Genomic DNA, 20,720 nt, shown 5'->3' with positions numbered 1-20,720 from the left:
ATAATAAGAACTTATTTGCCTTTTCACTGTTTTCATATTTGCACTGATGATGTGAAAGCAGTGGAAAGTAAAACTGCTGGAGTATTAGCAAGAATCAAGGCAGAGTCACTAAACTGTGTTAGTGGTCATTGTATCTTCACTGCTGTGCACTTGCAGTAAAAAAAAAAGAAAAACTTTAAAAAAGCCAGTTTCACTTGAGATTGTCCTCAATGAAGCAGTAAGAACTACCAATTTTATAAAATTTTGGCCTTTGAGTACTCATCTTTTTAAGTATTCTGAATGACAAAAAGGAAATGTTCATTCATAAAGCAGTCTGTTGCAGAATGATATGGTGTCTTAAAGCACTTGCAAGATTGAGCTGTGTACTGAAGTATTTTTTTTTTTTTAAAGGAAACACCATTTTTACTTTAAAAAATGACTAATAGGCAAGCTATGGTTGTTCAGACTTGGGCATGTGGCAGATATTTTCTTGAAAATTTACAAAGTGAGTCTGTCATTTCAGGGAAGACAACTGACAATATTCATTGCCAATGATAAATTTGAGCTTTCAAGCAAAAATCAGAAGCTTGGAAAACTTGTAGCTGTCACCCTGAACTTGATGGCATCCCATTCCTTAAGCTATTTTCCAGTGTGGCACTATCAATGCCACATGTGATTATTTGGAAATTGCATAAATAAATCAGTTAATATTTGGAAGATCTGCAAAACACAATGAACTAATTTTTTTTCAAATAAGCAATCTATGATGTTATAGAATTATAAATGGCTGGAAGATTTATGCAAAGTGCAAGACAAACCAATATAATGTATTTTAACATAACAGAGTATGAAAAGCTCATTAACATAATTTCAGATTCCAAATTGCAACTGATCTTTAAGAAGCTACTCCTTGTGGGCTGGGTGCAGTGCTCATGGCCATAATATCATTGCTTTGGGAAGCCAGGGTGGGAGTATTGCTTGAGGCCAGGAGTTCAAGATAAACCTAGGCAACAAAGCAAGACCCTGTCTCTACAAGAAATAAAAAAATTAGCCAGGCACAATGGTGTGCACCTGTAGTCCTAGCTACTAAGGAGGCCAAGGCAAGAAGATTACTTGAGTCCAGGCATTGGAGGCTGCAGTGAGCTGTGATTGAGTCACTGAACCTTAGCATGGGTGACAGAGTGAGACTCTGACTCAAAAAAAGAAAAGAAATGAAATGAAACTACTACTTGTGGAATTTTGTGTAGTATTAAAGAATAGTCACAATTATCTTCAGATTATACTTCACAATTATATTTCAGATAATTGTGAATATTATTAAAACATTATTTTTTTCAATTACATGTCTATGTGAAGGATATATTTTCTCCAAATCGGTCGACCTAGGCAACATATTACAACAGATTAATGAAGGTGCAAATATGAGAATCTAGCTGTCTATTTAGTCATTGAAGAGATTTGCAAAAAAGTCACTATTATAGAATAGTTATTTTTTTCCCACAAAAATATTGTGTGATAACTTTTAATGGGCTTATTTTAAAATAAATATTTAAAATTTTCTATTTTAATTTCGAATGGGGTAAATGCCAATAGATATAGACCACATAGGGAAACGCTTTTTGGAGTCCTCAATAATTTTTGAGAGTTAGGGGGTTCTGAAATGAAAAGTTTGAGAGTGCTTCTCTAATGCGATGGTTCTCAACCCTGATAGCAGATCATCTCGGGTGGAAATAAAAATGCCTTGGCTCAACCCCAAGATCAACTAAATCAAAGTCTCAGAGGTTGGGGTCCAAGCAATTTTTTTAAAAAACGTTTCTCCACGGGGTTTTAACTGTAGCCATGGCCGAAAACCACTGCTCTAATCTCTTGCTGCATATGCATCAGAAAAGGTAGGTAGTAGGAAAGGATGAATCTGCCAGAGGCAGCTCTTTGGAAAGATCTGGGCATATTAGTGTCAGGCAGGGGCCACCTAGATAGGTGACAGTCTTTGATATGTGGATGTAATGAATTAACGAGATCTGGAGACCTGGAAGGGGCAGTTCCCTAAGAACTCTAGCAAGGGAAAGAGGCTCTCTAGCCCTCTAAAGGCACTTGCACACCAGTCAGCCAGAAGAAGGAGCTGCTTGGCAGGGCACAGCCTTTTCCTAGTAGGCGGTGTTTACTTCTTGGCTCTCAAGGGAACTCACTGTCCTTCCTCCGATGCCAGAAGTTTCCTGACCAGCCTTCAGGCCTGAGGTTTTGTTTCTAGACTGTCCAGTGTGGTTGAGGTAACCAGTGGCACTCTCAAGGTCTGTCCCTCTCATCCTCTCAGAAATAAAATATGTGCTGGGAAATACTCACAGTCCAGCAGAGAATGGCAAATCCAAACCAGGCAACTCCCCAGGCATGTCGGTTCATTGGTCCAGAGATCAGTTCATAGCAGCCCTGAAGGAGTGGGCGATTCCACATTAGTGTGAGAAGAATCAGAAAACAAAGAAGAGGTTGATGGGAAAGCAGGTTCCTATTTGAATCAATGCTACCCAAAAGTCTGATTTCACATAACCGGGCTATTTCCACATCTCTGGAGACAGCCAGCTACTAACAGTGCTTTATAGAGGGAACGTAAACAATACTGTTGAACAATGATTCTACATCACATTTATTTGTGTCTTTATCAGTTAATCTCATTAAGTACTGCTTTTTTGGCATAACATTGTTTCTAAACTGAATATATGGACAATAAATTCAAAAATATTAATTCAGTTAGAATTTTTCCCTCCCCAAAGGTTTTATTGGTGATTTATTTGGAGGCAGTTACTTTTTGATTTGTTTGTTTTTAAATAAAAATGCTTCTGTCCATGAAAACCAGAGGTCCCCTGTTAGCATTTTTAATAATCATTAGAGGAAGCCCTGCATTATGCTCCCTGAATTCTCATTTGCTGTTATATTTCAACATATCTTTACTGGATTCTAGTGAGACCTTGAAGGGTCACAGTGTGCATGCAAAAGAATGATGTTTTTTTAATTCACCAAATCATTCATTCATGCATGCCACAATCCAGTAAGTATTTATACATGGCACACTCTATTCTAGTCATTGTGCGAAGTTCTGGAGTGATATACACATGTAAGGCTAGAGCTGCCATCTGAGTAGCTTCTGCCAAAGCTCTGAGAACCAACGGGAATGTCTAGGAAACGCGATAACCAGGGCTGGTTCCATGGACCATGAGGTCTGGAAGCAAATATCCTAGAAGGGCTGACCTTGAGGTTTAGGCTCCACCCAGTGGCTACAGAACTTGACGTTCTGTCCTTTCTGGCTCTGCCGAAGTCCCTTATTAATCTACTTACATGCCCTGCCTTTGCTATACTTTGATTTCTTCCCCATTTACTCTTCCATTCACCTCAATGCTCAAATGAAAGATCTTAAGAATTATCTTTAACTCAGCTGTTTCTCTTTTACCCAACATGCAACAATTTGGGGTCTACTGTTAAAATACATCCCAAATCCAAACGCTTCTTATCACTTTCTGGTACTACCTTGGTCTACCAGAGCCTCACTCCTGGATTACAAGGACTCCCTGAGGCCTGAGTTCACTTTAGCACCCTGTGGTCTTCACCTAGTTCCAGAGCCATCCTTGTTTACACCCCTGCTTGAAACTCTCCAATGGCTTCCCAACACCCTTAAAATGAAACTTGAAGTCCTTGCCATGGCTTAGAAGGCACTGTATGATACGGCCCTGCCTCTCACCCCACTTCCACTACCAGAGGAGGTTTCTCTATAAAGCGAATGAGCTTAAGCTTCAGGGCCCCTTACTCGCAATCCCTTTCAAGGCCTGTGCCTCATTTTGTATGCTTATTTTTATTGTTTTTTTTCTAAGAAGGGTCCTCCCGTATAATTTGTCCTATTTTCACTCCTTTCAAAGATGTGATACAGTTTGTATGCAATTACATTTCAATCAAGATTGGTTTGCATGAACCAGTTCCAATGTTGACATACCGAAAGCCTTTTATAATCCTGAGAATAATTATATTGCACACCATGATTATAAGCAGCAAATTTAACTTTTAGTAACAGTCTGAATATAACTGATTGAAACAATGTCAGAACAATGTTGCAGTAAAGCTCAATGAGGGTCGCTTTGGACACTGCTGCAAAATAATCTAGATCACTCCCATGCCCTTTTCTGGAATAATGCATCCAGACCTAGTCCAGGCACCCTGCCAGGTATATGGTGATCAACAGTGTCATGTCCTCCAATCTGAAAATGCAGTTGATACTACTCCCAAACAAAAGAGCCTGACATTTCTCAATTATTTTATGAGCTGGCACACAACTAGCTTTCCTTAAAGAGGTAACTCCCTTAGCAGAGCACCGTGCTTCAGTGTTACAGTGTCAGCAGATGCTGACTACAAGTATATGGGAGTTCTCATCAGGTCTTTTGGGGAATAATAACAAGTCTTCATTGGCTTAGAGTCTGTGCTTGGAGCCAGAAAGCTGGGGTTTCAAAAGCCAGAGAGTTTTCTGAAAAGATGGACATTTGCTAGTTGTGTGACCTTGGCAAGGTATTTATTAGCATCTCTATATCTAATGTCGTCATCTGTAAAACAGGGATCCTACTGTCACCTCCTACTGAGCATTCAAGGAGATAGTGTATGTGTGGTACTTGAAACAGTGTGTGGCATTTAGTAAGTGTGCAATAAATGTTAGTTTTCATGGTCGTGATCACATTATCCTCATCAGTCTGGAAACTTTTTCAAAAACTATCTGTATATAAACTACCTTCTGTCCAAATCACCAACCCAATATTTTTTAAGACTGTCCTACTTTATCATTGAATAAGGAATGTGGATGTGGTATTGCTACCTTTATCCTCGGCAATTGTCATTGCTTTGGAATTGGCAAAACATTATTTTTGCACATGATCCCTTCCCATTTACATTTTGCAAAATTAGAGCAAAACTTTGTTTAATGTAAATATTCCTTGAAATACCAATTCTATGCATTGTACAAATTGTCTATTTCAACAAAGTTGGATTCAGCTATTGCAATTCTCATGTTTTGTTAACTTTAATAAAATGTAAATTTACCCATATCAATCCTAGTTTAGCATTTGCAGTTTATTAACAGAGACGGAAATAGTTAACATGAAGTTCAGGGAAAAGAATGTAGAATTCCTTACTGAAAGACTGTTTCCTACCGTTGACCAATATTTTCCTCATACAGAGCAGCAGAACCTCCTGGCAAGTTTTGGGAGGAGACAGGACTCACCTGATTGTGATAATAACCAGGCACGCCTAGTTTACAAGCCTCCAGGTTGAGAGGTTCTTTAAGATTGTTCATAACACAACATTGACGAGGCCAGGGATAATCAGCATCATTATTCTTAGTCCGGAAGGCAGATGTGTATTTTTGCCAGTCTGATGGACCATTTACGCCACAGCAATTGTCCTGTCAACAGATGAGAGATACAAAATTGTCTTTTGTGGTCCCTACTAGAGCCATGAATATAGCAACTGAAATTTTACAGTGAAAGAAGATATGGAAAGTGTACCATATCTTACATTTACTGAGAAATCCCCAAACGACAGCTGAAGGTATTGATAACTTACAATTTACATTTTACAGTTTGTAAAATAATTTTTACACTTATTACTTTACTAGTCATTAACGAGCCTTGCAGCCATTGACATGTTACTTAAACTCTCTAAGCCTCAGTTTCCTTAACTGTAAAATTGGAATATAGTACCTCTCTCATAGAGTTTTTTTAAAGGATTAAATGAGTTGATATACTGGCTGTGTTCAATACAGTGCCTGGCTTATGGTATAAATGTTAATTATGATTGATTCTGTACTAATATCTTGATATAACAATGTGAGAGAGGAATAATTATTCTGATATATGAGCAAATTGAGAATCATAAAATTAAAAATTTTAGTGGTGAAGTTATGAGTAATTGTTTTTGTTTTGCTTTTTTATATATTTAAACATTTTTTTAGAGTAATTAGGTATTATTTTTATGGTGGGAGAAAATAAGTGAAAAAAATAACCTGGTGACATACAGCTATGTCTCCGCATACAGAAGGGAGATCAGTTAATACATACCCTTACACTCTGGATAGAATTGAGAATAGAGGACAAAACACAATCATATAGCTTTCCTTCTTTATTATAAATTCTGCTAAAATCCTTCAAAAGGGAGGAAGTTAAAACTATGGGTGTCTTGGAACTTTTAGAATGAATGTATTCAAGTAAACTTGATGATAAATCAACCATCTTTAAAGGATGTACAATTTTGTCACTATATTATGGGAAATTTCTAACCAAGAAAAATAACCATTCTGCATTCTGGGAAAAAACGGTTAAGTCTAAGGCAGGCTTATTTCAAACTAGGATTAAGTGGGGACAGAGAAGATTTAAGGGTCCAGAATTGAGCTTCATAGCACTCCAACCTTCCGATTTGGGAAAAGGGTGACAACCCAGCAGAGGAGACTAAGCGGGAGTGGCCAGTGAGACAAATGCTGATGAGATGTCAAAGAAGATGAGGAGAGAAGCTTGGCTATTGGATTTGGCAGGATGGAGGTCATTGGTAATTATGAGCAGGGTTGTTTTTGTTGAGTGGTGGTGCCAGAGGCTAACTGTGGTGGAAGAAAGCAGGTGAGAGGGATGAAAATGGAGACCACAAGTGTAGGAGTCTCTTCTGAGATTTGCTGTGAAATAAAACAGTAGCAGAACAGAATAGTGGGTGAATGTCAAACAAGGGAGCCATTTTATAAGATGGACAATTTAAGGTGTCCATGTAGGCTGATGTAAGGGACAAACTGATGAGGCAGATCAGAGCAGGGAAGACTGTTGAGGCAAAGGAGACAGAATGCAGAACAGAAGCAAAGGAGCTGGACATAGGACAGCCCGTGCGTCATAACAAGAGAGAAGGCAAAGTGCACAGATGTAGATCAACATAGATTTGGTGGTAGAAAGATGAGGTGGTTCTTGTCTAATTGCTTCTGTATTATTAATATGAGGTCAGATCATCAGCTGAGAAGGAGAGTGAAGAGAGATGTGGCAGGCATGAAGGAAGGGAAGAACATGTGAATAGCGACAAGTGAGTTTTCTGAGAAAATATCCTAGGAAATATTGTGTGCCTATTTGAGCTCTGTGGTCACAAATTTAAATTGAATTATCATAGTTATGTGACTTTTCTCAGCAATGTTTAGCTCTTAGAGTATAAACGAAAAGTGAGCAAAAAGCTGTATTCTGCAGTGGGTTTGGTTAGGAAAGAGTGACCAACAGAGAAGGGTAAGGAAGGAATGGCCATGGGGCTGGACCTAAATATGGGTTAGGCAAAGAGGAAAGAGAAAACATGAAAGGGGTGATAGAAAGTGAAAAAGTGGAAAAGTTAAGGCCGGGCACGGTGGCTCACGCCTGTAATCCCAGCACTTTGGGAGGCCGAGGCGGGTGGATCACGAAGTCAAGAGATCGAGACCATCCTGGTCAACATGGTGAAACCCCGTCTCTACTAAAAAAAAATTAAAAAAAATTAGCTGGGCACAGTGGCGCGTACCTGTAATCCCAGCTACTCAGGAGGCTTGAGGCAGGAGAATTGCCTGAACCCAGGAGGCGGAGGTTGCGGTGAGCTGAGATCACACCATTGCACTCCAGCCTGGGTAACAAGAGCGAAACTCCGTCTCAAAAAAAAAAAAAAAAAGTGGAAAAGTGAAAAAGTTAATTGGAGGTCCTAATGGGGTAAAATTATTAGAATTGAGATACTAGAATTCATGAAAGAAATGATAGAAATTAGTGGTCAGAGAGTGGAATGTTCTTAGTGGCACAGTCATAGGTGATGGCATGCTGGCTATGGTCATGGAAGCTGGTGGAGGTGGGTGGAAGACAAAACCTCCACCCTGGGGTAGGAGAAGGAATTGAGAGGCCAGATGTTGCTGAGTCATCCATGTGGCTGCTGAAGTCTCTAGGTGGGATGTCAGAAGTATGACTGAAGAGATCAAAAGTGAGTGAGATATTGAAATCCCTAATGGAGGCAGGAGAACAATTGGGGGTAGGGAGGCTGGTAAGTAATGAAAAGGAAGGATAAGGAGTGATGTAGATTGAGGAAGCAAATCTTACGGCAGCCAAGGGGAGCAAGAAGGACATCTAGCCAATTTCCAGTCCTATGGTACATGGATATGGGAGGAAAATGAAGGGCGGGCAGTATTCCTAGAAGATAGCCAAGTTTCCAATGAAGCAAGAAACAGGGAGTAAAGAGAGAGTTCATAGAAGGAATGGAGGCCATAGGGGAGTTTGCTCATGACTGTAAGAAGTTGATGGTGGGGTGGGGAGTGGGAGCAGGGACCAGTGAGAAAGCTGGGTTAGATTGGTAGTTATGTAGAAGATAATAATTTGTGTACAGAGGGCAATGTGGGGGTGATGATGGATATTCTGGAAGACTTGGACTTTTGATGGCATTTGAGATAAACATGGACGTAAATTATGATTGCCAGTTGGAGAAAATTGGGTGTTCAAATCAAGTCACAGTGCCTGGTGTTTGGCAAGACTAGCTCACAGGAGTTGTGAAGAGGTACCAAAAAGGTAAACAGGCAGTAATTACCACTCAGGTTCACTGTGGGGCCGGGAAAATATTTTTCTTTTAATGTAAATGATACCTGAGTTCTAAGGCGCAGAGTATATGATCAATCTAAATTTCTTGACAAAATCATCCCAACAAATGTAAGCTAATCATCATGGCTTGAAATAAAATATAGGGTCCCACTAAGTCATGAGTATGACACCCACTCCCACCAGTAAATAAAAGTGGCATCTCCCCAAGACTGCAGGTCTTACCTGGAGCATGAACCTGTCCCAGGTTTTGGTGACTCCATTGTTTTTCCACTGGTCATCATTGTTTGGAGGGCTGTTGTTTTGATACCTCTCTAGCATCTGCTTCAGGAAGAGGTTGGGTGTGAACTACGGTGGAAGAGGCCACACAAGAGGGAGAGTTAGCACACTAATTCCCAAGAAGAGGAAAATATTTTTGTCGGTCTGTTCCTGGGGACACTGAACATTCTCTCCTGGAGCAAAACTGTACTCAGAGGCATGAATTTACAGCTGGCTCAGGTTGGCATAAGTCCCCATGCAGGGAAGAGCTCCCATCTTAAGAGAAATCAGTATGAGGCCAGGGGAACAGATATTATAGGGTGGCTTAGGCTCGGGAAACAGAATGAGAGAGAAAGATGTAAAATTGAGAGCAAGTCTTAACTGAGGTAGAATAGAGATCCTCCCATTGGAAGGCCTATGGCCATGGCAGAGTGGAGAGACCCACAGGGGATTATAAACCTGGGCCCTGGGAGTCAGGCCATCTGGGTTCAAAATCCTTGCTCTTTCAGTTGCCAGCTATGTAACTTTAGACGAGTCACTTTACCTTTCTGTCTCATATTTTTCCTTTGTAAAATGACAAGAGTGATAATGCCTATTTCATAGATTTATGAGGATTAAGTAAAATTTTATATGTATTATTACTGTGCATATTGGCTTGCCTGGCATGTAGCAAGGGGTTAGTTAATACATGTTGGTTATTATAATAATGATAATTCATGTTAGCGTTTTGCTTTTTGAGGTTGTACTTACAAAGTCTCGTTGTGTTGCTGCTGTGATACAAGATGCCACTTCAAAGGCATAGACTATAAACATCAGAATGAAATACTGGAAGGGAGACAAATGAGATAAAAGAATTACATTTCCCCCCCAAAGAGCGACTTGCCCAAGTAATTATGATTTTTCAGCAAATTCATCTAAGTATAATCATGTAAGTATAATCATTCATGTAGTTATTCAACAAACCCTCATTGATCAGTGGCTTGGATTGGGGCTTAGTGCTGGTCAGCTCAATTCTCTCCTTTTCTCCAGAGAACAAATAGCCACTGAATACAGAGCTTCCTCAGTGCAGTATCCAGAGTTTCTATTTTAACTGGGAAAACTAAGTATAAGAGAACAAACTGTTGTGTATGTGTGCATACATGCACATGTGAGTATGTGTATACATGCATGTGCCTGCTCAGTGCCTGACAAGAGAGTCAGTGAATCACATACAATATAAGGCCTCATAAATCCCCTTTAATTTTGGAATTTTGGAGACATTTTCTTTCCAATTGGCTGAAAATTAGAATCACAGGGTTAGGAAAAAGATGAACTGGATCATGTTGAACATCTAGGGTCCTTCCTAACAAGCCTCCAACCTCATCAGAGAGGAGCAGGCAGCCTCCAGGTACACTGTGATTTCCTGGTGTTCTCCTTTCACATACACCCACACTTGAAGTACACTGGCTGGGATGAATGAAATGGCACTTGCTGTGTGTGGTAGTGGTGGTGTGTGTACATGCGCATGGGCACCTGGTTGCATGTGCACGTGATGCCTCCACATGGCACTGCCCCTATTTCTGGCTGGAAAATATCTGAACAGCAAATGACCTCTGAATCTGGGATTGCGACTGTTTGCATGAGTTCCATCTTTGCCTTCCTCAGCCTTGCACACACTCTTGGGATATGGGGCACTGTGGTCAGTGTCAGCAGGGCAGGCAAGGAAAACTGTCCTCCTTTTTGGGTATGGGAGGCTCTCCAAGCAGGACCCTCTGCCGCCCTCACCACCCAGCCCAGAATAAAGCTCTAGCTGCAGAGTCAACAGCAGGAGCACCTTCAGAGGCCTCAGAACATTTTTTCCCTGTGTTAGCTGCTGCCTTGCTCTTTGCCAATAGCTTTGCTGGCTCCTCATAAAGACATTCCAGAAAGGAGGCATGCAGTGAGGTGCTTCCTCCTTTAGCCCCTTTGCCTCCCCAGCTCAGTTTTTCTGGCTGTCAGGCATGCACATGGCTGGCCCAAAGGGAAGCTGGAATGCAAGTGAATTTGTCTTTAGGAACGCCTGTTTTTCCTCTACCTTTTTACTGTATTCCTTTCCCCACTCACCAAAAATGGGTACATTTGCCCTGGAACTAACTCACACTAAGGAACCAAAGAATGCAAATGTCCTGTATTCCCTTGGTACCAGGACAACGGTTAGTTTAAACAAAGAGTCAACTAACAAGCACCTTACCTTGCTAGACTCATTCTATAAAGAGAGTACGGAGGTCCTGCAGCATTAGAATAAAAGGGTTATTTCAAGGGTGGGGGATTGGAGGTGTGTTCCATCATAGTGTGAAACTGCTGCCCTGAGTATGGAGGCAGAGAGTAGGGGTCCAGACCTAACACTGAGGTTTCTCAGCTCTGCTGCCTGCAAATTTGCTTTCATCTGCAAAGGCAGGGCATGGTCTTGCTGTCTGTGATTTGGGGCAGAAGCCTCTCTGTGGTGCACAGAGTTAAAGCCCCCACAGGCAGGTACAAACTGAAGGTTAACAGCTCATGTGCTTATCAAGCTACAGTGGTGCTTATCAAGGTTTTCTGGGGTCCTGAAAAGCAGGTTGGATGATATTGTGGGGAGTGTAGGCCGTGATACACAATCATCAGCCTTGAGCTCAAAAATCTTTGAAAGCTTATACTTTCTTTTAAAAATGTATGCATATTTTGTATTTTATATCCTGATATTTTAATGTCTAATTAATATAAAAATGTTTTAAACAACTTATTGTCAGGAGAAAAAAATCTAATGAATGAATTCTCACTGTGTCTCTGCTTTGGCCTATATAGCTTCTAGCTGTACCTATTGGGTGCATGTAGACACCAGCTGTAGAGGCACAGTATGGAAAATACTCATCAGGTCACCCCCAGGTGTCTCCCTTTTGGCTTCTCTATAATGGAGCCTTCTGGACTTGCAACAGTGGAGGGCATCCTTGCCTCCTCGTGGACAATTTCACTGCAGGGAAAGTCTTCCCCTCCTCACCTGGTACTTCCTGCTCTCCCACAGAAAGCCAAAGCATTGCTCAGTGAAGAAGAAAGAGTCCATTAAAACAGGCTCAGGGAGACAACTCCAGAGAATTTTGAGGTCTTACCGCCAGAAGAATTGTCCTGCTGGACTTCATGATGCCTACAATGCCTAGAATGGACAGGCAGAAGAGGCAGATGCCCACAAATATGCCGATCCAGGCAGCCCCATAGATGTCATCGTTGTCGGTGGCTTCAAGCAGTGGGTAGAGGCTTTGTTGGTCAGATACAAAGAAGATGCACTCTGCGGTCAGGGCAATGCCGCAACACTGGGGGCAAATGAAGGGTGGGATCCGTCAGGAGTGCAGCTTTGGGAAAGGGGGTGGAGGGGAAGGTAAGACAGACTGGTTCCCTTTCCTGCACAGGTTTTATGCAACTAATCTAAACTCCCCATTGCCAGGAAATGAAACAGCTACTTCCATCTTGGTAACTGGTTGCATACATCCCTTCACATGTTATTCTGTCTATTTAGTAACAGACTCACACCATTTCAGAACATCCACAATGTTCTTGGGGCATGAATTACTCAAACAATGCCTTCTCATGTGAGGATAACCTCCCCCGGCCCCCACATCATGGCCCACATTTCTGAGTTCTGGTATTTGAGCTGGTCCTGGTCATATTTATCACTGACAGCTGGGAGGAACCTTGCTGCTTATCTTTGCCAACACCCACATTTTATAGATGAGGAATCTCGGCCTTGAAAGGTGATGGCCAGAGTCATATGGGGAGTCAGAGGGAGAGCTGGGCCACGAGCTCTTGACTGCAAAACAAGTGTTCTCCGGTGTCACCAGGCCCACAGTGTGGCCTCTGTATTATTCTTACACCCTGGTACTGGCCTCTGTATGAGGAGAACAAGATGATGCAAACATCTGCCCCCAACAACCTTACAGCAGAGTCCTGTGGAAATCAAACCTAGGCTATGTAGAAAAGAAACACTGAAGTGTGTACGTAGTCAGAGTGTTTAGACACTGACCATGGTTGACATGACTCCATTTAGATACTTATATTTTAAAGTCGGGAGGCAAATACCTGTCTTTTCAACCATGATCTTTTGAAATATAGTTAAATTCTAGCTAACATATTTACTAGCACATTTCTTAAAGCAAAAAACCAGGAAACCAGTAATTACAGCATTATTTTCCTTTAAACTCTTACTTTTGATTAATCTAGAGTTATGATTACAAGAAGAGCAGAATTTCCTGAAAAATAATCGTGACTTACACCAATAATCACATTTCCAAAAATCAGCAGGCCCTGGAAGCAACGAACAGTGGAGTCGTCTTTGGCCATCTTCAGGATTTTCCCGCCGGCTGAAGGCACAGTGGAAAGCATTACCAAATAACGGCTACAGTTTCAGTATCATGACTAAACCATGCCATTGCGTATTGCCTCCTTGTTCCCAAAGCAGCCAAACCGAAGCCATATAATCTTTTAGCAACGAAGAACATTTGATTATTGAACTTAGTAATCATATAACTTTCATAAAGAAGGAAAAAAATATAGCCTTCCAGGGCCTGGTCAATGCCTTTCAGGAGTTCTTTTCAGGCAAGGATGTGTAGAATGCATCCTTTTGGGTGGTGGACTGAGCCCTGCAAGGTGGAGGGCACAAAGAGCAGAGCTGAGGTGGTGATGGGCAGGGCCAAAGCACACTAGGGTCCCAGGTGTAGCCCGCATCGCCCTCGGCCATGGCAAACGGAAACCCGAAGGGTAAACTCATGGCCAGAGTTAGCGGTTGGTTCCCATGTGGACTGTAGGATGCTGTTAAAAACTATTATTTTCTGAAAAAAAATTTTTTTTTGAGACTGAGTTTCACTCTTGTTGCTCAAGACAGAGTGCAATGGTGTGATCTTAGCTCCCTGCAACCTCTGCCTCCCCGGCTCAAGTGATTCTCCTGCCTCAGCCTCTTGAGTAGCTGGGATTACAGGCACGTGCCACCACGCCCCACTAGTTTTTTGTATTTTTGGTAGAAACAGGGTTTCACCATGTTACCCAGGCTGGTCTCAAACTCCTGACCTCAGATGATCCGCCTGCCTTGATTACAGGCATGAGCCACCGTGCCCGGCCTATTTTCTGAATATTTTATTATCTCCAAAGAAATAGTTGGCAAATGAAAGAGTTCCCTGTTGTATATGAGGGAAGTGAAGAGAAAACAGGGACTAGCATTTACTTCCTTCCACCAGGTGTGTGCCATTTTACCAGGTGCTTTGCCTGCACGCATCTAATTCTCATAACCCAATTAGGTAGAGAAGAAAGGCGAGGAGACTCCATTTTGCAGATGAGGAACCTAAAGCTTAAACTGGTAAATTAAGTTCCCTGGGGTCACACAACCAGTACGTGGTGGAGCTAGGCTAGTGACTTTGGTGTGTGTGACTCCAGAGTCCCCGAGCTTCCCCACAGCCCGGACTGACTCCCAGAAACTATTTATAAACGTTGGTGCTGTACACAGCTGAACGTGGGTTTTTCACCCCCCTGAGGATTTTCTGGAAGGAACACAAAGGTAAGAGTGTGGGTCAATCATTTGGGCTTCTGCACTTGAAGCATCTTGAGAAAAGCCATTTGTATCTCTCAACATTTAATTAATATCAATTCATTCATTCCTGCTGTAAATAAAAATGTATTAAATGGTTCAATATCCCAGCTACTCAGGAGGCTGAGGCAGGAGAATTGCCTGAACCCAGGAGGAGGAGGTTGCGGTGAGCCGAGATCGTGCCATTGCACACCAGCCTGGGTAACAAGAGCGAAACTCCGTCTCAAAAACAACAACAACAAAAAAATGGTTCAATACGTGTTTTGAGGCATACAAAGATATGCAAGGGAGATTATTGTAGTCTAGGGTTTTTTGTGTTAGTAGGGAAACTAAGATGCGTTCCCACATAAATACTACATGTAACAAGACTAAATATTGTGGGAGTCCTGAGGTGGGAAGACGTAAGCCTTGCAGGATGTGTATGGTTTGATAAATAGAGTAGAGGAGGATATGTGTGGGAGTGAGGTGGGGGCGGCTGACATTCCAGGTAAAGAGAAAGGGAATGTTAGGGAGTAGAGACAGAAGAGCAAGGTGCCCTCGAGACAGCAAACCAGCCAATTTGGCCAAAGTCCTAGTTTTGTAGGGTAGCAATGGGAGGCAAACCTGTTTGTCTTAAGCCTTGCTAAATTTTAGCCTTGTTGTTACACTGTAAGTATTAGCGGCCTTTCAAGTAAGTTTAGACATCTCTAAATATTTTCCCTTTTCTGTTTACCTGGGTAGATGTGACAATTCGAGTTAAAATTTATGAGCATTTTTGGCTCAATTTGGCACACAGTGGGTACTGTATCCATGTTTGCTGGAGAAATGGAAGAATCTGGGCCATTGTTACAAGACCTCTGTGTAGTTTCTGCTTAGAAATGCCATTCATTTCTTTCTGCTTAGAAATTTCATTCATTCTTTCCGGTTATTGTTGCATGTTAGACCGCACAAACTCCCCCAAGGGGGAGCCTTACTCATGTGGCTGGTTGAGTCACACTGTAAAGTTCATTGCTGGTATGTACAGACATTATTCCTGACCAGTTAGGTTAGTATCTAAACTAGGGACAAAAGTCAATAGACTGTGAAAGGTAGAAGTTCAGATAACAGAAGCATAGAGAGGAAAGGGCAGAAATCAGTAGAGACCAAATTCAGCACCAATATCAACTAGTACTGACTATGTACCGTGTAAAAGAACACAATCTCTTCTTTCAAGGGGTTTAAAGTGCGATTATAGCATGGATTCAAAGCAGAAATGACCATGCACATCAAAGGAAAAAGGAGAGCCTTGCAGAAGGACAGAGCAGTGAGGGGCTTTATTGGTCCAGAAAGGAGCTGCAGGGGCCCTGATCAGGGAAGGCGGGCCGGGTGACACAGTTATGCCCCATGACGTACACTTTTCCAGAGATGACTCCGCCACACAGAGTTTAGACAAAGGGGAAAGAGCAAATGAATATTCTGTGGGAGAATTGCAGGAGTCAGAATTAGGATGGAATATGCAGATAACAGTGGGAGAAAAGAAGGAAGGGAGGTAGAAACTTGCTCTGAGCAAAGAGAAAAGCATAAATTGAAGAAATGTCGACAAGGACATGATGGAAAATGCCAGGGAGGCAGCCCAGCTGTGGGTGGGTTTTTGGAAGGTGGGGATATATCAGTGGGCAAGATATTCCGAATTTGCTGGCACTAAAATGTTCTCCTTTTTCACTATGCATTCTCTTCTTCTCCCTGAGAGCCTTTGGCATCAATGGCACATGATAATTTAGCTACTCCTGTCTTCCAAGATAAGGAAATAGTGATGAAAACTGCCATTTATTGGGCACTTACAATGCTCTCGGCACTGTGTTAGGCATTTGATGTTCATCTTCCCCACAGACCCTAGAGATGGGTATTTCAGTTCTGCGTTTCCTATTGCTGCTGTAACAAATTTCCATGAACTTTGTGGTTTAAAACAACAGAAATGTATCTTACAGTTCTGTAGGGCAGAAGTCTAAAATGAGTCTCATGGGGCTAAAATCAGGACTGTGTTTCTTCCGAAGGGTCTAGGGGGAGAATCTGTTTTCTTGCCATTGTTTGTATAAAGAAAAGGGGCTGGATGTGGTGGTTCGCACCTGTAATCCTAGCCCTTTGGGAGGCTGAGGCGGGTGGATCACTTGAGGTCAGGAGTTGAGACCAGCCTGGCCAGCATGGTGAAACCCTGTCTCTACTAAAAATATGAAAATTAGCCAGGCATGGTGGCAGGCACCTGTAATCCCAGCTTCTTGGGAGGCTAAAGTAGGAGAATCGTTTTAACCTAAAAGGCAGAGGTTGCAGTGAGCTGTGATTGGGCCACTGTACTCCAGCCTGGGTGACAGCAAAAACTCTGTCTCAAAAAAAAAAAAAAAAAAAAAAAGGGAAGCTTGGAGAGATTAATTTGCCCAAGGCCATATTGCTAAAAGTGCAGAAGCTGAGATTGAAACACAAGTCTGCCTGGCCCCAGATTGTTTACTAAACACTCTACAGTTTATAAAGTCATGGTACATAGCAAATGCTTTCAGTAGAAATAGAAACACCAGAAGCAGAGAGAACAGGTACATTTCTCTGCTCGGGAGACTCTGCAAAGGTCAGAAACACTAGACCTTCACTCACATCTCCAGCTTCTTGTCTCTTTAGCCCCTTGACAGGACACTCGTATTTGCATATTTCCCCCAAACCCAGTGCTGCACCCACATGCTTTTCCAGAAAACCTGTTTAGATGTATAAAAAATCTGCAGCTCTCCCATCCCCCTCTAAGACCAGAATTCTTAGAAGTAAAAGGTGCAATGTGCAAGTCAATGAGAGGTTAGCATTTCATAGCTTCTACTTGGCCACTTGTATTTTAGATAAGGTTGGTGTCTAGAGGGCCTAAAACATTTGCTGCATCCCCCAAATGGCCACAAATGTCAAGAGGGAGCCAAGTGCAGGCTTCCAGTGGCTCACGGCATAGTCTAATGTCTGTAGTATAATGGTGACCACATGGGACTTGGCATCAGAATGCCAGGGTTCAGGTCTCAGCCTCGTGCTGTCATTGTCATTACTGTGTAAAGCTGGACAGTGTTCTCCTTAGTGTCTACTTCCTCATTTATCAAATAAGTGAACTACAACTTGTTTGATAGGGTTGCTGTGATCACTAAATGAGATAAAAGATGCCAAAGTAATAGGTAAGCACTAAGATTGTTTTCATATATAAGAAACTATCAGTTATAATCAGAGGATATTTAGGAAGGGCAAGGTATTGGGTTATGATTTTGTTTTATGCATCAGTGACCCCAGGGGCATAGAAGGGAGGTTTTAACAGCCAAGGGCTTAGATTGAGGAGAAGCAGCCTTGTTCTTCCTTCCCTCTGTTCACTGCATAAGGGCTGCTCTGCTGGAGGGACCTGGAGGCCTTACACAAAGATACCCATTTGTACTTACTTATATTTTCCATAGAAGAATTCATGAGAGAAAAGGAAAAACATTTCCTAGTTGTGCTTGGGTGCGGCCAGAGTCAGGTACCAAGCTGCACATCCACATGGGAGGGGCCCGCCTTGCATGCCATTAGCATTCTTGAACAGTTAACACTCGCCTTCGGGCCTCATCCCTCTGGCTTTGCCAGCTCTGAGGCCTCTGCCCCAGACTGTGAGGTGATTCAGAGATGGCTCCTGAGGTTGTCGTTGTGCTGGGACCACTTTCTCCCCGACACAGACACACAGAGAGGATTCTGCTCTGCTGCGCTTTTGCATGATTTCCTCCCATTACCAACCTGTGAAGGGCATCCTGCACTTTACTGCGAGTCTCTAAGATAGGAGAAGGCATTTGGGACCCTGTTTTATTTGTCTTTCTAGGTCCAGAGTGGCATAGTACCTTGTGGCATAGTAGGTGCACTCAATTATTTTGCTAAATAAAAGGACAAAGTAAAGAAATAAATGTTTATTTGAATAAATAAGTGTGCAAATTAACGATTTGCCTAGAGCTTTGTTGAAGAGCAGGTTAGAGAATATGGTGAAGTGGAATGAATATGGGCTTTGGATAGACCTGGGTTTGAATCTTAGCTCTACCACTTACTAGTTTTGTGACCCCAGGAAGTTACTTAATCTTGTTGAGCTTTATCTTCAAATGAGTATAGGGAATACCTAACTTCAAGGGTTACTATGAAAATTAAATGAGAATATATGTGAAGTTTTAATACAATATTAGTTACCCAATTAATTTTGTTTAGTTTTGTCTTATAAAGCAGACAGACTAGAGCTAATAGCCCAGTGGTTGGTGAAGGTACCTAAAACCAGTGTTTTGTTTTATTTTGGTACAGAACAACATTTTCAAAGGAAATAGGGAAATAGGATTTTAATAGGGAACTCTAGTATATGAAATCAGATCAGAATGGTACTTCTCTGGCTGAAACAAGAGTAGGAATCCTGGTCTCACAGAGCATCTTCTTACCAGCTCTAAACCTCTTAAACACATAGCTAACCCCAGAGTGACTGGTAACTACTATTCTAGAACTAAGGGAAAAGAAAGAAATAGGCAAATTACTGAGTTCAAATGGCAGTTACCCAAGAAGTAAGAGGACACTCAAGAGTGAAGTTGAAGAACTCTGGTCACAACTGAGGTTACAAAGTCTGTGTCAAAGACTCGCCCCCGCCCCCCATTCAATGTAAGACTTCCAGAAAAGTCCTGGAAAATTGAGATAAGTGAGTTTACTTTCATAATACATTAGCTGGATGGATCTTTAGGAAAAGCTGCATTCCTGGTATACTTAGAGGAAAGGTGATATAATTTCTACAAAAGAAAAAGATCAGACCTGGCTGATACAGGTTCTTTGAAGACTAATAAATGCCTGTGCATAGGGATAGACTAATGCACTTTTTTAGGTTAAAAAAGAAAAGCTTTCACAAAGTTCCATGCTAATGGATATTTTTAAAAAAGACATTATAAATTTATTGACCTTTCCAGAAGGGACAGGCACAGAGAAAGAACAAAAGGGAAGGACAAATGGTGACTCCTCTACACACAGAATATAAACTGTGGTGTTCTCCAGGGCCTGGTAGTACTTTTGCCTGTGTTAATAACTTCTTGAGTTTTGTCTCTGCCTGCCTGATAAAGAAATATTGTAATGATCACCTTGTGCTGGTTAATTTGGTGTGTCAACTTAGCTGGGAGAGGTGTTCAGTTGTTTGGTCAGATATCAGTCTAGATATTGCTGTGAAGATATTCTTTAGATGTGATTAATATTTAAATCAGTAGACTTTGAGCAAAGCAGATTACCCTCCATAACATGGCTGGCTTCTTTGTATCAGCTGAAAAGCTTAAGAGAGATGATGCTTCCTGAAGAGGCAGCATTTCTGCCCTAAGATGACTGTAACATAGAAACTCTGTCTGGGTTTTCAGTATGCAGATTTTAGATTTAAGACTGTAACATCAACTCTTCCCCAAATTTTAGGTTGCCTACCTGCTGTATAGATTTTGAACTTGTCAGCCCCGACAATCACATAGGCTAATTCCTTACGATTGATCTCTCTCTCTCTCTCTCTCTTTTTCTTTCTCTCTCTCTCTCTCTCTCTCAACAGGGTACTGGTCTGTCACCCAGGTAGTACAGTGGTACAATCATAGCTCTCTGTAGCCTTGACTTTCTAGGCTCAAGTGATCCTCCTGCTTCAGCCTCCCAAGTAGCTAGGACCATAGGTGCATGTCACAATATCTGGCTAGTTTTTAATTTTTTGTAGAGAAGGGGTTTCATCGTGTTGCCCAGACTGGTCTTGAATCCCTGTCCTCAAGTCTTGGCCTTCCCAAGTGTTGGGATTATAAATGTGAACCACCATACCTAGCTTCTTTGTCTCTTTATGTATCTCCTTTTGGGTCTATTTCTGTGAGAACCCCGAGTAACACACCATCCAATTGGGATCGATGTATATTTTTGATAGAAGAACCTATGATCATTTTCTGGTGTCTCCTGATACCATTTTACCAATTCCAACTGCCAGCCCCTAACTTCTGGATCAGATGAATTAAACATTTTCTGTTTCTATTCCACACAGTGCTTCCATGGTGAACTTTCTAAAGCAGAGGTTCTCAAATGATCCTCCAAAGCACAGATCAGATGTTCCATTTACTGGGACAATGTGTTTTGATGCCAGCATTAAACTATTCCAGTCAGTTCCTAACTTGAGGAAAAATTACTATCAAAATTTGTCATTTTAAATATTTTCCTCTTATACATTTTTCTTAAATCATGGATGCTACTGCCACCTGTCTATGCTAGAATCTAGTTTTTGGTATGAATTTAGGCCAGAATGATCTACTTACTTATTTTAAATTTAGTAGACCACATTTTTTCTGGTATTCCACAAAGATAAACATGGC

At 41.7% G+C, this 20,720-nt stretch overlaps 2 protein-coding genes across 2 annotated transcripts in view; one reads left to right on the top strand and one right to left on the bottom strand.

Moving 5' to 3' along the window:
• Nucleotides 1–20,720, top strand: part of B4GALT4 (beta-1,4-galactosyltransferase 4) — a 90,730-nt gene that overhangs the window by 36,936 nt on the left and 33,074 nt on the right. The gene's annotated exons all lie outside the window — the stretch shown is intronic.
• The window catches only part of UPK1B (uroplakin 1B), a 28,444-nt gene that overhangs the window by 3,081 nt on the left and 4,643 nt on the right, over nt 1–20,720 (bottom strand). Inside the window, exons 2-7 of the mRNA XM_012463957.2 lie at nt 13,083–13,171; nt 11,927–12,127; nt 9,576–9,650; nt 8,793–8,915; nt 5,228–5,407; nt 2,320–2,403 (exon numbers count right to left, since the gene is read on the bottom strand). Coding sequence (XP_012319380.1) covers nt 2,320–2,403; nt 5,228–5,407; nt 8,793–8,915; nt 9,576–9,650; nt 11,927–12,127; nt 13,083–13,151 — 732 coding nt within the window. The 5' untranslated portion in view covers nt 13,152–13,171. The remainder of the gene's footprint in view (nt 1–2,319; nt 2,404–5,227; nt 5,408–8,792; nt 8,916–9,575; nt 9,651–11,926; nt 12,128–13,082; nt 13,172–20,720) is intronic.

This window comes from Aotus nancymaae, unplaced genomic scaffold (genome assembly GCF_030222135.1).
Source record: "Aotus nancymaae isolate 86718 unplaced genomic scaffold, 86718_ANA_hifiasm-v0.15.2.pri h1tg000011l, whole genome shotgun sequence".
Taxonomy (NCBI): domain Eukaryota; kingdom Metazoa; phylum Chordata; class Mammalia; order Primates; family Aotidae; genus Aotus; species Aotus nancymaae.
This window is presented reverse-complemented; position numbering and strand designations above follow the sequence as displayed.